The 22,522-nt window shown below is 43.1% G+C and overlaps 1 protein-coding gene across 1 annotated transcript; it reads left to right on the top strand.

The window, feature by feature from the left end:
• Window positions 1-496: 496 nt before the first annotated feature.
• On the top strand, window positions 497-21,208 carry zgc:158689 (uncharacterized protein LOC791177 homolog). The gene is given in 16 exon segments (XM_065007256.1): window positions 497-1,020; window positions 7,751-7,880; window positions 8,068-8,143; window positions 8,367-8,456; window positions 14,535-14,596; window positions 14,728-14,799; window positions 14,941-15,078; window positions 15,639-15,791; window positions 15,873-16,049; window positions 16,272-16,926; window positions 17,045-17,249; window positions 17,406-17,471; window positions 18,054-18,109; window positions 18,112-18,308; window positions 18,397-18,437; window positions 18,576-21,208. Coding segments are annotated over 15 exon segments (2,109 nt in total). The 5' UTR covers window positions 497-1,020; window positions 7,751-7,832; the 3' UTR covers window positions 18,649-21,208.
• Window positions 21,209-22,522: the final 1,314 nt, after the last annotated feature.

A 22,522-nucleotide genomic window follows, 5' to 3' on the forward strand; every position in this document is an offset into this window, starting at 1 on the left:
TTTGGTATAGCCATAACCCTAATCTTGGCATAATGATTCACATTTTTTTACCATGGATTTCACTCAATAAATGACCTCCTGAGGCCAGCACAGGGAAATGGGATCCCTCCCCTAGTCTTGCGTAACCCTAACTCTAACCATAATCTTGGCATAACCCTAACACTAACCTTTGCTTTAGACCGATCTTCAACCCTGGCTCAACCCCTTGACATACCAAACAGATGAATCACCTGAAAAGTATTGAATGTTTTTGTAAAACATTTTTTGCATTTATAACGTTTTAGCCAAATACTTTTTACTCCTATTGATTTATCACTCTCACCTCAAAAAACATGTTTACAGTAATAGGCTATAGGTAACATATTTAATATTATGTGAATAATAAACCAAAGAGCTACTGCCCACTTAAGAGAATGAATGGAGGGAATGTGAGAAGGGGGTGGCGGATGTAGGCCAATGATACGTGACTGCGGGGTCTGCCATCATTGCTTTAAAAAGTTTCAAGTCATTATTCTCTCTACCGCTATTCATCCCGGGTCCCGTTTGCTCATTGTTATTCTGCCCGAGTGATTGAGTGAATGAGAGAGGGAGAAAGAGAGGGATAGTGAGCGAGAGGGTGAACGGGAGTGAGGACATTGTGAGATAAAAGGAGAGTGGTAAAAGAGAGACAGATAACGGAAGAGAACTCAGGCTTCTAACGGTAGGGAGTTTGATGCAGCATTCGGGGTTTATTCGCGGTGAATTTTCTGTCCGGGGTGGTGCGTGAAGGCATGTTGCTAATCGGCTCAACAGTGAGTAGAGGTACAGAACCGCACCAAAAGTCTGACGCCGATTTGTGTGAGTAAAAATTTAAAAGGTGAGAGACAGAGAACGAAGGCGGGGGGGATTGAGATTTAGTGCACTGCTGGGTGAAACAACCCCCCACTAACGAAGGGGAAAGCAATAGAAGAAAAGGGAAAAAATACAAAAGGCAAACGGCGTTTCGGTCATTGTTTTTTTCCAACAATGAGCTCAGAAAAGGTACAATTCCACTTTGTATCAACTATTTTGCTGCTTATCTAACTTTGAATGAATTGCGCTGAGTTTTATATGTCGGCCTAGAGATCAACAGGTGTTGCTGAATTAAGGCTATAGACTGGTGATACTGATTTGCTGAGAGAGTAATGTCTCTCATTTCGTCCACTTTCACATCTCGATAATTCGTTTAACTTGGTTTAGAGAAGGTGTTTCGTATTTTAGTTATGTATGCCAATAAGAGTCAAAGTGATAAAACCACAACCTCAAATCCTCCAATCTGTTTATAACGTTCCTGTTTCACAGACATTTGTTTATTATATTTTTCACCTATGATGTTACATATCTGTCACATTTGTAATTGTTGCCAAAACCAGTGTAATCACTTAAAACTCCTGCAAAGCTTGTCAACAGTTTTCAGTTGTTGACGTTATGTAGGCCTAGTAACTGTTTCTGAAACATCTTTGGCAACTAAATGTAAAAATTATACATTACAAAAGCCGTTTCAGATCATTTGTGTTTTAGTACATTGATTATATATTTGCTGTGTAATTCTATATTTGGCTATGTTGTCATTGCGCATGAAAATTGGTTCCCAATTGACCAACCTGATTTGAATAACAAGAAATTAATTAACCACTTAAATTGGACCTTGAGAATGTGCCCCAATCTGCAGATTAACGGTCAGTTTACCAAACACCAATCTAACCATCAGGACATAACAAGCATAAACTGATTGTAGATCAGCGTTTATGGGGAACCAGAGGTAGTGTGTTGAGTTGGCTAGAAAGAAGTCCTGGGTTTTTAATTTAGCCTTTATTTAACTAGGCAAGTCAGTTAAGAACAAATTCTTATTTACAATGACAGCCTACCAGGGAACAGTGGGTTAATAACTGCCTTGTTCAGTGGCACAAAGACCGATTTCTACCTTGTCAGCTCAGGATTCGATCCAGCAACTCTTTCAGTTACCAGCCCAATGCTCTAACCACTAGGCTACTTGACACCCCAAAAAATGTGTTTCTGCCCAGTCAATGATAGATAGGATATTGATCAAGGAAATTCTTCATTGGATTTCTTCAGATATTGATAACAGTTCTTTGTGCACTTCTGCTTACCCAATTAGTCTTACTCCAGTCTCCTTTTCCCCTCACACACCTGATTTACTTACCAAAAGGCACATCTCAATAGGTGGTCCAGGTATAACATGACACAAGTGGGGTGTGGGCCTTTCCTCTTTGGTTCTCTATTGCTCCTCAAACAAGGGGGGAGGCCAATGACATCACCTCAGACCATCCCTTACAGGAAAAACCACATGAATTTCACATGTGAATTGTGAAGTTAATGCGATAACATGTGACAACATGGAAAGCAATATGTGATAACATGAAACTATACATGTGAAAACGTGATCACATTTGAAGTGTTCCAAAAACACATTTTCACATGATTTCATATGTGAAATTTCACTTAATCTTGATTTTTTGAAATCAAGATTATTATTTTTTTCTGTAAGGGTAATAACTCCTTGACGTTTGCAGTTGTGTCTAAAAAACACTATTTTGCTCCCCAAAAATGACCCTCCTGTGTGTGTACATTACTGTATTTATACTTGGAATATTCAACAGGAAAACGTCAAATTGCTAGAGGACGTCTTTAACATAAGCTCAGGGCCTCCTTGAACATAGGTAACAAAAAGTCCATAGGAGGTCAGTTGTACTGTACAGAGCTGTAACCCATACATCTGTGGAATCAAATGATATCATCAGGTCTATTCAACAGCAGCCTGACTGGTCAGTGTTACCCAACACGTCTGTCTGCCCAATGACCATCCACTGACATCAACAAGTGAGCCAATGCATGACATGCTGCAGAATGCCACAACACACAGGATGTTGTCTGAAAGGAGCATGTGTGAGCCTTAGTGTAGAGTGAGGTCAGATGTGTGTGTGTTGCCCCACACGAGGACCACCGTGCTGTAACACTAGAGAGAAGAGGCTTGTGTGAGAGCCACTGTACATTCATCATGGCTAGAGTACTGTAGGTTTACAGAGTACAACTTGAATGACTAGAATTATTTCTGAGTTGTTCTATAATACTGTATCAGAACTATGTCTATTCTGCCCGCTCTATTTCCACCAACCCATGTAATGAAGCGTCATAAGCATGACACAAGTATTGCCTAAAGTGGTCTATATTACCAATCTTCTGATTGTGTCATGTAATAAGTTAGGCTTTATAGTGGAACAGTTTGAATGGCCTGTTACTCAGTGTGCTGTAGCTTGCAAGTAAAGCATTTCACTGTACCGTTTAAACGTGCTGTATCCTGTGCATGTGACAAATACTGTGATTTGATTGGATTATATGTTAGAGTAAGAAATGCTGTTTTTTCCAGTAGGTGCTCCACCACTGCAGACACCATGTATTATACAGGGATACCCTGGTGTATTTTGCTTAGGTCATGTGATCTGTGATTCATCTGTTATCACTTCTGCGTCTGAGTTATGAAGTTTTAAACCCCCCCCCCCCCCCATAAAGATACATTTTGGTAATAATTTTGTCTTAAAACAGCAGTCAGACCATCCTTTGATTCCAGGCCCTAAGGTTGTATTTCCTGCTTCCATAAGCATGTGAATAACACGGCACTTCTTAGCTTTTGCGATTGAGTCCACCAATTACTTTATCACTACCCTACATTAGGGCAACCCAAATGTTTCTGCTATCAGTTTGTTTCAGACTAGTCATAACCCCTCAGATAAGAACAATGGACTTTTTCAACACCAGGCACAAGTGTCATGGCACTGAATAAACATTGGACCACAGAGAGAGAACCGTTGCTGAACTGACCAAGCTGTTCGGTGACAGAATTCCCCCCTGGATTAAATGGCTAAAGTCACGCTCAACTCCGCTTTTCCCCTTACAGCCCTCCTTTGTTATCCTACAGAGATTACATGAAAAATGTTGACCCATATCGGATAATGGAGCAGGACATAAAGTCAACATTTCCAGTCGTTAGCTCTGGAAGGTCACCCTGGAGAGATGAGGAGCAGCCGGGCTTCCCAAAGACTGGCTCCGGACCCACTGGTGGGCTGTGGTTTATTCCTCTTGGGTCACGGCATAGGACTGCTAGAAGTCTTGGGAATAGACTTTACACAGTCCCAAACAACTCTAAAAGATGGGTCACAGCACAGGACTGCTAGAAGTCTTGGGAATAGACTTTACACAGTCCCAAACAACTCTAAAAGATGGGTCACAGCACAGGACTGCTAGAGGTCTTGGGAATAGACTTTACACAGTCCCAAACAACTCTAAAAGATGGGTCACAGCACAGGACTGCTAGAGGTCTTGGGAATAGACTTAACACAGTCCCAAACAACTCTAAAAGATGGGTCACAGCACAGGACTGCTAGAGGTCTTGGGAATAGACTTTACACAGTCCCAAACAACTCTAAAAGATGGGTCTCGGCACAGGACTGCTAGAGGTCTTGGGAATAGACTTAACACAGTCCCAAACAACTCTTGGGTCACAGCACAGGACTGCTATAGGTCTTGGGAATAAACTTAACACAGTCCCAAACAACTCTAAAAGATGGGTCACAGCACAGGACTGCTAGAGGTCTTGGGAATAGACTTTACACAGTCCCAAACAACTCTAAAAGATGGGTCACAGCACAGGACTGCTAGAGGTCTTGGGAATAGACTTAACACAGTCCCAAACAACTCTAAAAGATGGGTCACAGCACAGGACTGCTAGAGGTCTTGGGAATAGACTTAACACAAACATCCCAAACAACTCTAAAAGATGGGTCACAGCACAGGACTGCAAGTCCCAAACAGTCTTGGGAATACAGACTTAACTTGGGAATAGACTTAACAGTCCCAAACAACTCTAAAAGATGGGTCACAGCACAGGACTGCTAGAGGTCTTGGGAATAGACTTAACACAGTCCCAAAAACTCTAAAAGATGGGTCACAGCAGGACTGCTAGAGGTCTTGGGAATAGACTTTACACAGTCCCAAACTGCTCTAAAAGATGGGTCACAGCACAGGACTGCTAGAGGTCTTGGGAATAGACTTTACACAGTCCCAAACAACTCTAAAAGATGGGTCACAACAGGACTGCTAGAGGTCTTGGGAATAGACTTAACACAGTCCCAAACAACTCTAAAATGTGGGTCACAGCACAGGACTGCTAGAGGTCTTGGGAATAGACTTAATCACAGTGAGCCAAACAACTCTAAAGATGGGTCACAGCACAGGACTGCTGAGGTCTGGGAATAGACTTTACACAGTCCCAAACAACTCTGTAGATGGGTCACAGCACAGGACTGCTAGAGGTCTTGGGAATTTCACAAAACTTTACACAGTCTTGGGAATTCCAAACAACTAAAAGATGGGTCACAGCACAGGACTGCTAGAGGTCTTGGGAATAGACTTTACACAGTCCCAAACAACTCTAAAAGATGGGTCACAGCACAGGACTGCTAGAGGTCTATAATCTTAAAAGAATAGACTCTTATTCTGTCCCAAACAAACTCTAAAAGATGGGTCACAGCACAGGACTGCTAGAGGTCTTGGGAATAGACTTTACACAGTCCCAAACAACTCTAAAAGATGGGTCACAGCACAGGACTGCTAGAGGTCTTGGGAATAGACTTGAACACAGTCCCAAACAACTCTAAAAGATGGGTCACAGCACAGGACTGCTAGAGGTCTTGGGAATAGACTTTGTACAGTCCCAAACAACTCTAAAAGATGGGTCACAGCATTTGATTGCTTAGATGTCTTGGGAAAATGACTTTTTTCCAAACAACTCTAAAAGATGGGTCACAGCACAGGACTGCTAGAGGTCTTGGGAATAGACTTAACAGTCCCAAACAACTCCCAAACAACTGCTCTAAAAGATGGGTCACAGCACAGGACTGCTAGAGGTCTTGGGAATAGACTTAACACAGTCCCAAACAACTCTAAAAGATGGGTCACAGCACAGGACTGCTAGAGGTCTTGGGAATAGACTTTAGCAGTCCCAAACAACTCTAAAAGATGGGTCCAGGACTGCTGAGGTTTGGGAATAGACTTAACACAGTCCCAAACAACTCTAAAAGATGGGTCACAGCACAGGACTGCTAGAGTCTTGGGAATAGACTTAACACAGTCCCAAACAACTCTAAAAGATGGGTCACAGCACAGGACTGCTAGAGTCTTGGGAATAGACTTTACACAGTCCCAAACAACTCTAAAAGATGGGTCACAGCACAGGACTGCTAGAGGTCTTGGGAATAGACTTTACACAGTCCCAAACAACTCTAAAAGATGGGTCACAGCACAGGACTGCTAGAGGTCTTGGGAATAGACTTAACACAGTCCCAAACAACTCTAAACAGATGGGTCAACAGCAACTCTAAAAGATGGGTCACAGCGGACTGCTAGAGGTCTTGGGAATAGACTTAACACAGTCCCAAACAACTCTAAAAGATGGGTCACAGCACAGGACTGCTAGAGGTCTTGGGAATAGACTTTACACAGTCCCAAACAACTCTAAAAGATGGGTCTCGGCACAGGACTGCTAGAGGTCTTGGGAATAGACTTAACACAGTCCCAAACAACTCTAAAAGATGGGTCACAGCACAGGACTGCTAGAGGTCTTGGGAATAGACTTAACACAGTCCCAAACAACTCTAAAAGATGGGTCACAGCACAGGACTGCTAGAGGTCTTGGGAATAGACTTTACACAGTCCCAAACAACTCTAAAAGATGGGTCACAGCACAGGACTGCTAGAGGTCTTGGGAATAGACTTTACACAGTCCCAAACAACTCTAAAAGATGGGTCACAGCACAGGACTGCTAGAGGTCTTGGGAATAGACTTAACACAGTCCCAAACAACTCTAAAAGATGGGTCACAGCACAGGACTACTAGCACAGGACTACTAGAGGTCTTGGGAATAGACTTTACAAAGTCCCAAACAACTCTAAAAGATGGGTCACAGCACAGGACTGCTAGAGGTCTTGGGAATAGACTTTACACAGTCCCAAACAACTCTAAAAGATGGGTCACAGCACAGGACTGCTAGAGGTCTTGGGAATAAACTTAACACAGTCCCAAACAACTCTGAAAGATGGGTCACAGCACAGGACTGCTAGAGGTCTTGGGAATAGACTTTACACAGTCCCAAACAACTCTAAAAGATGGGTCACAGCACAGGACTGCTATAGGTCTTGGGAATAAACTTAACACAGTCCCAAACAACTCTAAAAGATGGGTCACAGCACAGGACTGCTAGAGGTCTTGGGAATAGACTTTACACAGTCCCAAACAACTCTAAAAGATGGGTCACAGCACAAGCATGTTGGGTGATAGTTTAGGGATAAGCAGGTCATTGCCTCCTGTATGGATCATAGACCACTGATAAAACCCTCCATCTCACTCTGTATGGGTGAGTGTGATTTGCTAGGTCACCTCCAAACACCTCAGCCTGAATACCTCTCTTGGTTGTCTGGTTAGACCTCTCATAGAAGTTCTTTATACTTGAATTAATTGTACAGTTCAGTCCTTTAACAGACTCTAATTGTTCCTGTATGTTCCTATGGATAAGTGCCTTCCTCAAGGGCACATCAACAGATTCTTCACCTAGTCTGTTCTGGGATTTGAACCAGAAACCTTTTGGTTACTGACCCAACACGCTTAACCGCTAGGCTACCTGCCAACACTTGTTTTTCTCCATCTTTGTGTTTCCAGGGGACTTCAGTCTGCTGTTGTAAAGCCTAATACCCTCAGATACAGGGGAGGAGACTACAATACAGAAACATTCTGAAACACCATGTCTCGTTCAGACGAGGTCAACAAGATGACAGAAAACGTGTATAAGGTACAGTGTGTGTAGGTTTGTTGTCTCCAAGAGCAATGAATTAGCCTGTAGATGTAGTCAGGCGAGTGCCCCATATAACGCTTTTGTTGAAACTCAGTCTGCTAGCAGCAATGATCACAGACTGTGACTAAGTGGTAAGTTGAAGAGGAGACATGAATATTGTCTCTTGTTGTCATGTGTTTTATAGGGGATTCTGGACCAGTTCAACCCCAGTCTGAAGAACTTTGTGACCATGGGGAAACACTATGAGAAAGCCCTGACAGGTGAGAGAGAGTGGTGTGCACACAGTATACTGTATAATGTGTGCTATAGCATATCTAGTGGCGTTGGGTGGGCAAGTTGGTAGGGCATGTTTGTTTGGACATTTTAATGATGGCTCTCTGGTTTCTGGCATAGAAGCTGCATTCCACCCAGGCCCAATCCTGAAGCTCATTTAGAGGGTCTTTGTTACATGGTGCCCCTCACTGAAAGGTGTTTTCCTCTCAGGAGTGACGGTGAGCAGCCAAGGGATACATATCTATGGTCTGGTCAAACTGGGAGAACTGGCCAGTGACAGCCAAGGGTCCAAAGAACTGGGTGAGTGACTGGGTGAGTGACTGGGTGGGGGACTGGGTGAGTGACTGGGTGGGTGACTGGGTGAGTGACTGGGTGAGTGACTGGGTGGGTGACTGGGTGGGTGACTGGGTGGGTGACTGGGTGAGTGACTGGGTGAGTGACTGGGTGGGTGACTGGGTGAGTGACTGGGTGAGTGACTGGGTGGGTGACTGGGTGGGTGACTGGGGGGTGACTGGGTGAGTTACTGGGAGAGTGACTGGGTGGGTGGGTGGGTGGGAGAGACTGAGAGAGAGAGACCGGGGGTGGGGTGAGAAACACTAAGGGACTATGGGAGAAGAAGCGAGCTAGAGAGTGGAGGAACGAGAGAAAGTAGGGGGTGAGGGAGGGAGCTGAGAGTGAGAGCGAGCGTGAGGGAACTGAGGCAGAGGGAGAGAGTGGGGTGATTGTTGAGAGATTAACAACACCACATGATCTCATTGTAATGCTGCAAACAGTCAGGAAGGGGGAGGGAGGGAGAGATGCCAGACACCACAAACTACTGTGCTGTGGGAGAGAGACATACACAGCCTTTACCACATTGGCAGATTCACAGCTGACATCATAGACTGAGAAGTTGAGAGATACAATCATTCAGTCAGTTAACAGCTCCAGGTGAGATAAGATACTACTTTATTGATCCGACACCTCAGACACAATATTGCACATACAGACAATGTGAAGTCACAACAAGTGTTTTTTTCCCAGCCCTTTTATCCCGCTCTGTATCCCTGTGTTGATGACGTATTCTCTGTATCCTGTGTTGATGACGTATTCTCTGTATCCTGTGTTGATGACGTATCCCTGTGTTGATGACGTATTCTCTGTATCCTGTGTTGATGATGTATCCTGACTGTATCCTGTGTTGATGACGTATTCTCTGTATCCTGTGTTGATGACGTATTCTCTGTATCCTGTGTTGATGACCTGTGTTGTATCCTGTTGATGACGTGTGTTGATGACGTATCCTCTGTATCCTGTGTTGTATCCTGTGTTGATGACGTATCCTGTGTTGATGACGTATTCTCTGTATCCTGTGTTGATCCTGTGTTGATGACGTATTCTCTGTATCCTGTGTTGATGATCCTGTGTTGATTCTCTGTATCCTGTGTTGATGACGTATTCTCTGTATCCTGTGTTGATGACGTATTCTGTATCCTGTGTTGATGACGTATTCTCTGTATCCTGTGTTGATGACGTATTCTCTGTATCCTGTGTTGATGACGTATTCTCTGTATCCTGTGTTGATGACGTATCCTCTGTATCCTGTGTTGATGACGTATTCTCTGTATCCCTGTGTTGATGATGTATTCTCTGTATCCTGTGTTGATGACGTATTCTCTGTATCCTGTGTTGATGACGTATTCTCTGTATCCTGTGTTGATGACGTATTCTCTGTATCCTGTGTTGATGACGTATTCTCTGTATCCTGTGTTGATGACGTATTCTCTGTATCCTGTGTTGATGACGTATTCTCTGTATCCTGTGTTGATGACGTATTCTCTGTATCCTGTGTTGATGACGTATTCTCTGTATCCTGTGTTGATGATGTATTCTCTGTATCCTGTGTTGATGACTCTCTGTATCCTGTGTTGATGACGTATTCTCTGTATCCTGTGTTGATGACGTATCTATTGATGACCTGTATCCTGTGTTGATGACGTATTCTCTGTATCCTGTGTTGATGACGCATTATCCTCTGTATCCTGTGTTGATGACGTATTCTCTGTATCCTGTGTTGATGACCTGTGTTGATGACGTATTCTCTGTATCCTGTGTTGATGACGTATCCTGTATCCTGTGTTGATGACGTATTCTCTGTATCCTGTGTTGATGACGTATTCTCTGTATCCTGTGTTGATGACGTATCCTCTGTATCCTGTGTTGATGACGTATCTCTGTATCCTGTGTTGATGACGTATTCTCTGTATCCTGTGTTGATGACGTATTCTCTGTATCCTGTGTTGATGACGTATCCTCTGTATCCTGTGTGATGATCCTGTATTGATCTGTATCCTGTGTTGATGACGTATTCTCTGTATCCTGTGTTGATGACGTATCCTGTATTGATGACCTGTGTTGATGATGTATTCTCTGTATCCTGTGTTGATGACGTATCCTCTGTTGTATCCTGTGTTGATGACGTATTCTCTGTATCCTGTGTTGATGATGTATTCTCTGTATCCTGTGTTGATGACGTATTCTCTGTATCCCTGTGTTGATGACGTATTCTCTGTATCCTGTGTTGATGACGTATTCTCTGTATCCCTGTGTTGATGACGTATTCTCTGTATCCTGTGTTGATGACGTATTCTCTGTATCCTGTGTTGATGACGTATTCTCCTGTGTTGATGACGTATTCTCTGTTGATGACGTATTCTGTATCCTGTGTTGATGACGTATTCTCTGTATCCTGTGTTGATGACGTATTCTCTGTATCCTGTGTTGATGACGTATTCTCTGTATCCTGTGTTGATGACGTATTCTCTGTATCCTGTGTTGATGACGTATTCTCTGTATCCTGTGTTGATGACGTATTCTCTGTATCCTGTGTTGATGACGTATTCTCTGTATCCTGTGTTGATGACGTATTCTCTGTATCCTGTGTTGATGACGTATTCTGTGTTGATGACGTATTCTCTGTATCCTGTGTTGATGACGTATTCTCTGTATCCTGTGTTGATGACGTATTCTCTGTATCCTGTGTTGATGACGTATCCTGTATCCTGTGTGATGACGATCTGTGTTGATCCTGTGTATCCTGTGTTGATGACTGTGTTGATGACGTATTCTCTGTATCCTGTGTTGATGACGTATTCTCTGTATCCTGTGTTGATGACGTATTCTCTGTATCCTGTGTTGATGACGTATTCTCTGTATCCTGTGTTGATCCTGTGTTGATGACGTATTCTCTGTATCCTGTGTTGATGACGTATTCTCTGTATCCTGTGTTGATGACGTGTTGATGACGTATTCTCTGTATCCTGTGTTGATGATGTATTCTCTGTATCCTGTGTTGATGACGTATTCTCTGTATCCTGTGTTGATGATGTATTCTCTGTATCCTGTGTTGATGACGTATTCTCTGTATCCTGTGTTGATGACGTATTCTCTGTATCCTGTGTTGATGACGTATTCTGTATCCTGTGTATGACCTGTGTTGATGACGTATTCTCTGTATCCTGTGTTGATGACGTATTCTCTGTATCCTGTGTTGATGATGTATTCTCTGTATCCTGTGTTGATGACGTATCCTGTGTTGATGACGTATTCTCTGTATCCTGTGTTGATGACGTATTCTCTGTATCCTGTGTTGATGATGTATTCTCTGTATCCTGTGTTGATGACGTATTCTCTGTATCCTGTGTTGATGATGTATTCTCTGTATCCTGTGTTGATGACGTATGTGTCTGTATCCTGTGTTGATGACGTATTCTCTGTATCCTGTGTTGATGATGTATTCTCTGTATCCTGTGTTGATGATGTATTCTCTGTATCCTGTGTTGATGACCTGTGTTGATGACGTATTCTCTGTATCCTGTGTTGATGACGTCTCTGTATCCTGTGTTGATGATGTATTCTCTGTATCCTGTGTTGATGACGTATTCTCTGTATCCTGTATCCTGTGTTGATATCCTGTGTTGATGACGTATTCTCTGTATCCTGTGTTGATGACGTATTCTCTGTATCCTGTGTTGATGACGTATTCTCTGTATCCTGTGTTGATGACGTATTCTCTGTATCCTGTGTTGATGACGTATTCTCTGTATCCTGTGTTGATGACGTATCCTCTGTATCCTGTGTTGATGACGTTCTCTGTATCCTGTGTTGATGACGTATTCTCTGTATCCTGTGTTGATGACGTATTCTCTGTATCCTGTGTTGATGACGTATTCTCTGTATCCTGTGTTGATGACGTATTCTCTGTATCCTGTGTTGATGACGTATTCTCTGTATCCTGTGTTGATGACGTATTCTCTGTATCCTGTGATGACGTATTCTCTGTATCCTGTGTTGATGACGACGTATTCTCTGTATCCTGTGTTGATGACGTATTCTCTGTATCCTGTGTTGATGACGTATTCTCTGTATCCTGTGTTGATGACTGTATCCTGTGTTGATGACGTATCCTCTGTATCCTGTGTTGATGACGTATTCTCTGTATCCTGTGTTGATGACGTATCCTCTGTATCCTGTGTTGATGACGTATTCTCTGTATCCTGTGTTGATGACGTATTCTCTGTATCCTGTGTTGATGACGTATTCTCTGTATCCTGTGTTGATGACGTATTCTCTGTATCCTGTGTTGATGACGATCCTGTGTTGATGACGTATTCTCTGTATCCTGTGTTGATGACGTATTCTCTGTATCCTGTGTTGATGACGTATTCTCTGTATCCTGTGTTGATGATGTATTCTGTATCCTGTGTTGATGATGTATTCTCTGTATCCTGTGTTGATGTGTTGATTCTCTGTATCCTGTGTTGATGACGTATTCTCTGTATCCTGTGTTGATGACGTATTCTCTGTATCCTGTGTTGATGACGTATTCTCTGTATCCTGTGTTGATGACGTATTCTCTGTCCTGTGTTGATCCCTGTGTTGATGACGTATTCTCTGTATCCTGTGTTGATGACGTATTGTGTTGATGACGTATTCTCTGTATCCTGTGTTGATGACGTATTCTCTGTATCCTGTGTTGATGACTCTGTATCCTGTGTTGATGACGTATTCTCTGTATCCTGTGTTGATGACGTATTCTCTGTATCCTGTGTTGATGACGTATTCTCTGTATCCTGTGTTGATGATGTATTCTCTGTATCCTGTGTTGATGACTCTGTATCCTGTGTTGATGACGTATCTCTGTATCCTGTGTTGATGATGGTATTCTCTGTATCCTGTGTTGATGACGTATTCTCTGTATCCTGTGTTGATGATGTATCCTGTGTTGATGACGTATGTATCCTGTGTTGATGACTCTCTGTATCCTGTGTTGATGACCTGTGTTGATGACGTATTCTCTGTATCCTGTGTTGATGACGTATTGTATCCTGTGTTGATCCTGTGTTGATGACGTATCCTGTATCCTGTGTTGATGACGTATTCTCTGTATCCTGTGTTGATGACGTATCCTCTGATGACTTCTCTGTATCCTGTGTTGATGACGTATTCTCTGTATCCTGTGTTGATGACGTATTCTCTGTATCCTGTGTTGATGACGTATCCTCTGTATCCTGTGTTGATGACGATTCTCTGTATCCTGTCTGTATCCTGTGTTGATGACGTATTCTCTGTATCCTGTGTTGATGACGTATTCTCTGTATCCTGTGTTGATGACGTATTCTCTGTATCCTGTGTTGATGACGTATTCTCTGTATCCTGTGTTGATGACGTATTCTCTGTATCCTGTGTTGATGACGTATTCTCTGTATCCTGTGTTGATTCTCTGTATCCTGTGTTGATGACGTATGTATCCTGTGTTGATGACGTATTCTCTGTGTTGATGACGTATCTGTATCCTGGAGTTGGAACATTAAATGTGTTGATGACGTATTCTCTGTATCCTGTGTTGATGACGTATCCTCTGTATCCTGATGACTCTGTATCCTGTGTTGATGATGTATTATCTGTATCCTGTGTTGATGACGTATTCTCTGTATCCTGTGTTGATGACGTATCCTCTGTATCCTGTGTTGATGACGTATTCTCTGTATCCTGTGTTGATGACGTATGATGTATTCTCTCTGTATCCTGTGTTGATGATGTATTCTCTGTATCCTGTGTTGATGATGTATTCTCTGTATCCTGTGTTGATGATGTATTCTCTGTATCCTGTGTTGATGATGTATTATCTGTATCCTGTGTTGATGATGTATTATCTGTATCCTGTGTTGATGATGTATTATCTGTGTGTGATGATGTATTCTCTGTATCCTGTGTTGATGATGATTCTCTGATCCTGTGTTGATGATGTATTCTCTGTATCCTGTGTTGATGACGTATTCTCTGTATCCTGTGTTGATGATGTATTCTCTGTATCCTGTGTCTTCTTGGGGATTCCAGGAGACACATTATTCCAGATGGCCGAGGTGCACAGGCAGATTCAGGTTCAACTGGAGGACGTGGTGAGTGTTTACCGTGTGTGTGTGTGTGTGTGTGTGTGTGTGTGTGTGTGTGTGTGTGTGTGTGTGTGTGTGGTGATATGATTGTTAAATATTATGATGCTGTATGAATGATGGTGGAATATGATCTTCAGTTGAAGCTGTTCCATTCTGAGCTGCTGTCCCAGTTGGAGCAAAAGCTGGAGTTGGACATTAAATATCTTACCGTGAGTTTATCTATGCATTTTTCTTTAACATATTTCCTTCTCTCTACAGCGCAACCACTTTTCTGACTAACTATTTTTCTATCTGTTGCTCTCTCTCTCTCTCAATCGGGTTTTCTCGCTCCCGTTCTCTCTCGATCTCAGGCCACGTTGAAGAAATATCAGAGTGAGCGCAAGTCGAAGTCGGAATCTATCGAGTGCTGCCAATCACAGCTCAAGAAGCTGCGCAGGAAGAGCCAGGGCAGTCGCCACCCCAACAAGTACGGAGATAGGGAGATGCAGGTAACTAGCATCCAACAACACCATTTTGTGTCAGGAGTGCTTTGAGTGTAAGGTTTCAATGATGCATTTGTGCATTGGTGAAACATTTACAGTGGTGTTGTGACACTTGAGATTTGTGGGCTTTTCTTGGAAACACCACCAGACTAAATCATCTTACTCAGCATTACAAGGCACAGTCAAGTGTTTGTGTGTGTGTTTGTTTGTGTGTGCAGAAGTATGGATGAGATTAAACAGCAATCTGGCTCATCTGATTTGACTTCCAGTCCTTACTGAGGTAAAAAAAAGGGGGATAGGGAAGAGAAAGAGGAGAAATCTTAGGATTGAGAAAACAGGAAATAAGAAGGGGTGGACAATGGAAGAGAAGGTTAAAGGATAATATTTTGTGATTAGGATTTAGTTTATCGCTGCTCAGCAGACAGGATATGATGTCACATCTTCCTTTTGGTCCCTCCGATGGGCCTCTCTCCCTACAGTGTATTATAAAGGTCACATATCTCCTACTCCGCTGCTTCTGTTATTCTGCATTTGTTTCTGTGTGTGTGTTTACTAACCTCTGTCAGTATGTGGAGCTAATGAGTCGTCGTCAGGCTGAGCTGGACACGCTGGTTGCTGTGGGTTACCGCTCGGCGCTGACGGAGGAGAGGAGACGATACTGCTTCCTGGTGGACCGCCAGTGTTCAGTCACCAAGCTGCTCATCAACTACCACTGCAAGGTACACACACACACGCACACACACACAGTCCCTGACCCCCATCCAACTGCCAACCTGCCTCTCCTTCCTCCCTGTGTCCAGGTGAGAGAGCTCCTGTCACAGAAGCTGTCCTCATGGCAACAGTCATGCTCCCAGCCAACCAGACTACCTGAACGGGCGCTCAACCTGCTGCGTCACACCGCCCCTCAGGGCTCTGGGGCATCTGGGATAGCTGAGCTCCTCCGACATGCCAAGCTGGGCGCTGCACAGCCAGAACAGGTGAGGACAAGGGGTTTCAGTTTCAGTTCAATTAGTAGGAATTCACAGACAAATGTCTGAATTACATGTACTTCAGAAGATAAAGTGAAGTTATTATAAGATTAGGGTATTCTGTTATTTAGACAGCATTCAGATGGTTTTCAGTCATTTAGCAAAATTCCATTGTTTCTTCTCATCTCTCTGTCTTATCTCTCTCTCTCTCTTACCATTTCTCTCTTTCAGAGGCTGTCAGTACAGGAGGTGCCTCCCTTGTTGAATGGTGGCTCCAAGCAGCAGAGACCCATCCCCTCTTCTTCCCAGAGTGACATCCCCCCTCCCCAACATTCCCCCGGACCCCAGACCTTCCGCTCCCTCGCTGCCACTGGAGGGGCTATTGGAGGGAGTGGGGCAGGTTCCCCTCAGCAGACCAGCACACCTATTAGTGCCTCAGCTAGCCCCAATGCTAACAACAACACAAGTGCTAATGCTATCACTACTGCTAACACTCCCACCACTTCATCCACCTCCTCCACGGTTGTCTCCAGCCAAGCCCAGCAGACCTCTCTTCTCCTGGCCACCAGCACCTCCAGCCTTTCTCCTAGTCTGATCCCCTCCACTGTGCTTTCTCTCAGCCAGGGTTCCCCATCCTACTCCTCCCTACAGGGCCTGGCCCTGCCGTTGTCCCTCAGTGCCCCTCACAGTCCTCCACTACCCCACAGTGCACCTCTCTCCAGAGCCATAACCCCCTCGCTGCATCACCAGGGAGTGTTAGGAGGAGGGAACACACCATTGCTGTCCCATAATCCCATGCTGATGAAGGCAGCAGAGATGTATGGAACGTCTACACTGCCATTGCCAAGGAAACCAGTCAGCGAGGCCCGGGTGGGAGGGTTTATGGGTAGGTTTTGATACCCCCTTAACTTATTATTTGCCCTCGTGTCCATTTCTTTCCCAATGTGATGTCTATTTAATGAATTTCACATTCCCTCTCTCCTCTGTCCCTCTCTATCTTCCAGGTTCCACTCTGCCCAGAGACAGAGTTCTCCCTCTCTCCAGCCCGTCTCGTGTGGAAGCCATATTTGCCCACGCTCCTGGGGGTTCAGAGGGCAGTGGAGTGGGCGGGGCCTGCTTACTTCACTTCCTGCCAGGCGACGCTCTCAGCCTCCTCATCTCTGAGCCCAGAGACGGGTGGCACTATGGTCAGAACGAACGGACGGGACGGTAAGAGTTAGAACCCACTATTCAGCTGTACAAAATCCGACAATTCTTCAAACACCAACTGAGGACTGTTCTGAAATGACATATTCAGGCAATCTATGGGTTTTCTAGGTTATATACGGATAATACCAAAACAATTCCTCCCTCTCTCCCTTACAGGAAAGGCTGGTTCCCGTTCTCCTACACTCAACCCTACCCCAACACCTTGGATCCCCTCGACAGCAGGTCCGTCACCATAGAAACAAGAAACTGTTATGATATTGTCATTTCATTCCTCAAAATGTTATTGTCTTAAATGGAAGTTAACTTGTAGGGTTATGATTCAATCTTGACACTGTAACTCTAGAAATCCTTCCGCTATGCTCTCCACCCTTCCCTGTATTGACTCTGATCTAACAGCCTAGCTGCAGCGTTGTCAACAACATTGTCTGTCAGTACGATGTCTACAAACTGGCAGTGATGACTTTGGCTTATTCACAGGAAGCTGAGAGAAATCACTGACACTTTGACACAGATATGCTGTTTTTTTCCTCTAAGTGTCATTATCATTTTGATGTGTCCATACCAAGCAAAGAGACCGGCCTTTAGAGAATGAATGACCCTCATTCTTTCCATCTACCTCAGCGCCGTCCTAATCTTCTCGCACCTCGTAGGTCCCCTTTGCTCTCCAACATCAACAGTACAGTTGATGAGTTAGCATGACCACTTTCCTCCATTTATCCTCAGTCTGAAATGTCAGAACAATATGCCTGCTATTGTCATTAAGGATATTGAGTTGAGCAAGACACTTTGAACCATTTACTCCAGCTCCCCGCTCCTCTCTAAGGTCAACAGTACCAGTACGGGTCAGTTAGACAAGCTGGTCTCCCTGGCCTGCCTGCCCTGACCCCTGAGTCTGAGGAGGAGCGCTCATTCCCCCCTCAGAGGGTCAGCACCTTCCGCCCGCGCCCATACAGCATGGCCGACTCCAACCAGGTCAGCCTGAGGCCGAAGGTCAGAGGTGAAGGGGTAGAGTGGGCAGGGCCCCCTGACCGACCGGCTCTGTCAATGCTGATGCAAGAGGTATAGATGGCTTATAATGACAGAATATAATGTAGATATGATATGTAATGGGTTAATAACACTAGGATCTTCATCGCTTTTACTACAGCTCTCCTCAGACTTCACCTCTCCTCCACCCTCCCCAACCTGGTAAATGCATTCTTTATATTATTTATACAGTAGATATACTGCATTGCAGTAGTCACCAACTCTGGTCCACTTTAGATAGATGACTGTCGATAAACGTGTCTAAGCTCCTGTCTGATGTGCACATTGTCTCCCTGGCAGGACCAACCCATTTGCCCATGTCCGGCTCAGAAAGACGGTGACCAACGATCGCTCTGCACCCATCATCGAATAGGACATGGTCTCCTTGAACAGGCATCCAATGGAGAGGTGTTAATAGGAAACATTCATGTGTTTTGAATTTGTTCTCAGAGTCCAGTAACTGTGTTGGTTAAGTTCTCAACTGTTGAGCCTTAAGAGAAAGCCTTAAGTAAACCTTTCTGTTCGTGTTGGTTATTTACAAGTGCTGATTAGATGTGTATTAATCAGTCAAAATACAGACACTTATGTGGTGTTATTTTGAAAATAGAAGAATCAAAGCTGAAATTTGACTGACAACATTAATTGTCAAAGACCCTTTGGACAAAATGAGAACTTGAATAAAAATCTACCATAGTATTTGAGAATTAAAGATGAGTGTGAGTTGGAATTTGAAAAGCTCTGTGATGATGAGGGACATTTTGTCGGAATGTCCAACATTAACATTTGAGCCCTGGGCATTACTGATAATTTTATAATGTTATTTTCATTTTACAACACTTTTCTAGAAGTAACCTTGGTAGAAAATGTTTTTTTTTTGTCTGTACCCTTTCAGGGACTGATGCCTGGTAGCAGCCTGTAGTTGGGTAATAGTTTAATGAATTATAGCATACTTTACTTGTACCATTAGGAATTGTCTTAAAGGACAGGCTCCTGTTTTATCAGTATTTTCATTGAGGAGGATTTTTTGAGAAGAGTTATGCAGAGATATGTGTGTATGATCCAGGAAAATCCAAACATGTTGAAGAATTGTCATAAAATGTTTTTCATTGTTGGGATTCAATAAGAGTATGTTTAAACACATTGTTAGCTAGGCAGATGTAGTTCCACGATAGATGCAGACCTACCAATCACTTTGTACAACTTAATTGACATGTTCTCTGTATGAAGATTTAAAGAAAAGTGTATTGATGTTGCTTACTGATGTCATCAGCACAATGCTGGGTAGGAATAAGTTTAAACACCAATATTTTTTTAAATAATTTGTTTTAATGTGCGGTAGTTTTTGTATAAGGAATTATATTTTTAAGATCAACTGATCAATTTACAAAGGCAATTGATGTGATATGTTATACACAGAAATGTGTTGCATTGCAAAGCTATTGCTGCTATGTGTAGATTGTATTGAACGTTTACCTTCAAGAGTCTCTGTTATCGACAGAAACTTATTAATAGAAGTAAGAAGGAGCAACCGTACAGATGTAGGATCTTTATTTGATCACTCTTTTGTTGATGAGAATGTTCCTGCATAGCAGGAAATGCAAACTTGTAGTGTATTTTAGTTTTAAAAAGCTTCTATCAACCCCTCCAAAAATGTAGATTAATTTACATGTCTTGTTGCTGCAGGATTATTTTCCTGCAACTGGCTAAAATGAAGATCTTACATCTGTAACAATGCATCCCTGTGGGGTGAACTGTACTTCTATTTGTATTGGACAGGTAGAAGAGGAAAGAAACAGTGGAGGGTTTGGAGGATGGGTTTTCCTGGACAGTAGGTTTGAGAAATTGGCATTGTGTTGAGGGATAAAAGTATAAGAAAAGAGATGGATTCAGCTGGTTTGTTTTTACTAGTGTCTTCTCGATTGATTTACAATTCGACTCCAACAGATTGTTCACATCTAGCAGATTTTAGCTGCACGTTTACCAATTGCAAACCGTACAGAACCTTATTTAAAGGGCGAAGACTGATTGTGTTTATGAAGTCTAACTTTGAAAGTGTTGAGGAAAGTATTTGGAAAGTGGAACAGTGTGTGAGCAAGTGTCAATGGTAAACTAGATGTAGAAAGTAGTATTTTTCTCTCACTTTCTCCATGTCTGGTGTCTCTAGACTGTCATCTGGTATCTCGCTAGTGTCTCTGTCATCTAGAAAACTGCAGTTGAGAGATTCAGGGTGGAAATATGTGGCTGGGAAAATGGAGTTTCTCTTATGATCTTTATTCTGATTTCCGGCCCTTACAGTGTATAGATCCTCCTCTCCTCATGTTTCTGTATCGTATTAACTTGCATCTCTAACCTAGCCTGTGAAATGATTGACTTTCTTGCTATGGTAATTCTAACACACAATAAAAAAACATTTCTGTTGATTTAAATACTGAGTATAGTGAAATCACATAGTTGAAGTTTACTTATGTTTGTACAAATTGCACCAAAAAAAGTTTTTGATCTTGTTTAACTTTGTTATTCCTTAACCTTGCACCTTTTCACCGTCCTAACCTTCTTCAAAATATGACCTTTCAATGTCAATCTAGCTATATGAGAATGGGATCCAGTTGTAAAAGGCAAAAGAAAAATGATGCTGTGGTGACTATTCAGGATCTTATATTCCGGATGCCTCTGTTAGTAGGATTGTCTTAAATACGTGTTTAAGAAGGAAACATTTGCCTCTGCCCCTACTTTTATTTCCGTCTTTTCATTTGTTTTGTTATATCATTGTTTTGTTACTTCATCTGTAGCTTTTTTCTCAGCATTTTTCCGAGACACACAACAATCATGGTCACAGTATAAAACCTTACAAATACACACACATTCCTGATACCACTGTTATACCACTGTATTTCTTTCAAATGAATACTTCAATAAACATGTTAATCACTATACCCAGTGTTCATCTTCGCATTGAACAATCAAACCATTTTGCTGGTATTTGATTTAAAATCTCCTCAGCTTCAGTGGAATTGAGTGGCACAAATGCCTTATACTCCTTAATCCATAAGACCCTATGCACATAATTAGTACAATTTTACTGTAGGCAATAGTTTCAGTAGTCTTTTTTTTATTTTACAGTATCCAATTGGTAGTTAGTCTTATCCCATCGCTGCAACTCCTGTATGGACTTTGAAACACAACCCAGCCGCATTGTTTCTTGTCACAATTACCCGCTTAACCAGCCGCAACAATGTGTTGGAGGAAACACTGCACCGTGCATTGTGCTCGGCCTGCCACAGGAGGCGCTAGAGCGCAATGGGACAAGAACATCTCTGCCGGCCAAACCCTCCCCTAACCCGGACGCTGGGCCAATTGTGCGCCACCCCATGGGTCTCCCGGTCACGGCCGGCTGCGACAGAGCCTGGACTCTAGTGGCACAGCTAGGCAGCTAGACCACTGCGCCACTCGGGAGGCCCCAGTAGTCTATGTTCTTGATGATAAAACATTCCGATGCCGATTGTTTTTATGTGTAAAATAACATTTCCACATTGCATGGACAATAACATTTTTCTAATGTAATCTATTTAATGTATTTTATAAACATATTTAATTCTTAATAAGTGTGGCCATATATGTGGCTGGTGGGGAAACATAGAAAGTCAGATGTATGAAGAGCCCCCAGCACCTCCTCTGAGATAAGGGTGTGGGCTGGACTGCTGAACATCCCAGCCTCCTGGAACTCTCTGGACCAGCCAGGGGCCCCCAAGGAGGTGGCCTGCTGGAAGGGACCCTGTGGGGCCACGTCTGGGTTCCAGCCTTCAGATGAGTCCTCATCATGGGAGCTGAAGGGGTTTTGAGGGAAGTCTCCTGAAATACAGTGTAGCATCTTGACTGTTTCTCATGCTGCTCAAAACTCAAAGATTGCTGTAATTCCGTAACTAAAAACTAGCTGGATCGGCATTCAAACTTCTTTCATCACACCAGTTAACTGTCTAACAGGATGTAATAGGTACAGTCAGATACTGTATTCCAGTTCCACTAATAGGTACAGTCAGATACTGTATTCCAGTATTCCAGTTCCACTAATAGGTACAGTCAGATACTGTATTCCAGTTCCACTAATAGGTAGTCAGATACTGTATTCCAGTATTCCAGTTCCACTAATAGGTACAGTCAGATACTGTATTCCAGTATTCCAGTTCCACTAATAGGTACAGTCAGATACTGTATTCCAGTATTCCAGTTCCACTAATAGGTACCAGTTC

The sequence above is a fragment of the Oncorhynchus nerka genome, linkage group LG3 (genome assembly GCF_034236695.1).
Source record: "Oncorhynchus nerka isolate Pitt River linkage group LG3, Oner_Uvic_2.0, whole genome shotgun sequence".
Taxonomy (NCBI): Eukaryota; Metazoa; Chordata; class Actinopteri; order Salmoniformes; family Salmonidae; genus Oncorhynchus; species Oncorhynchus nerka.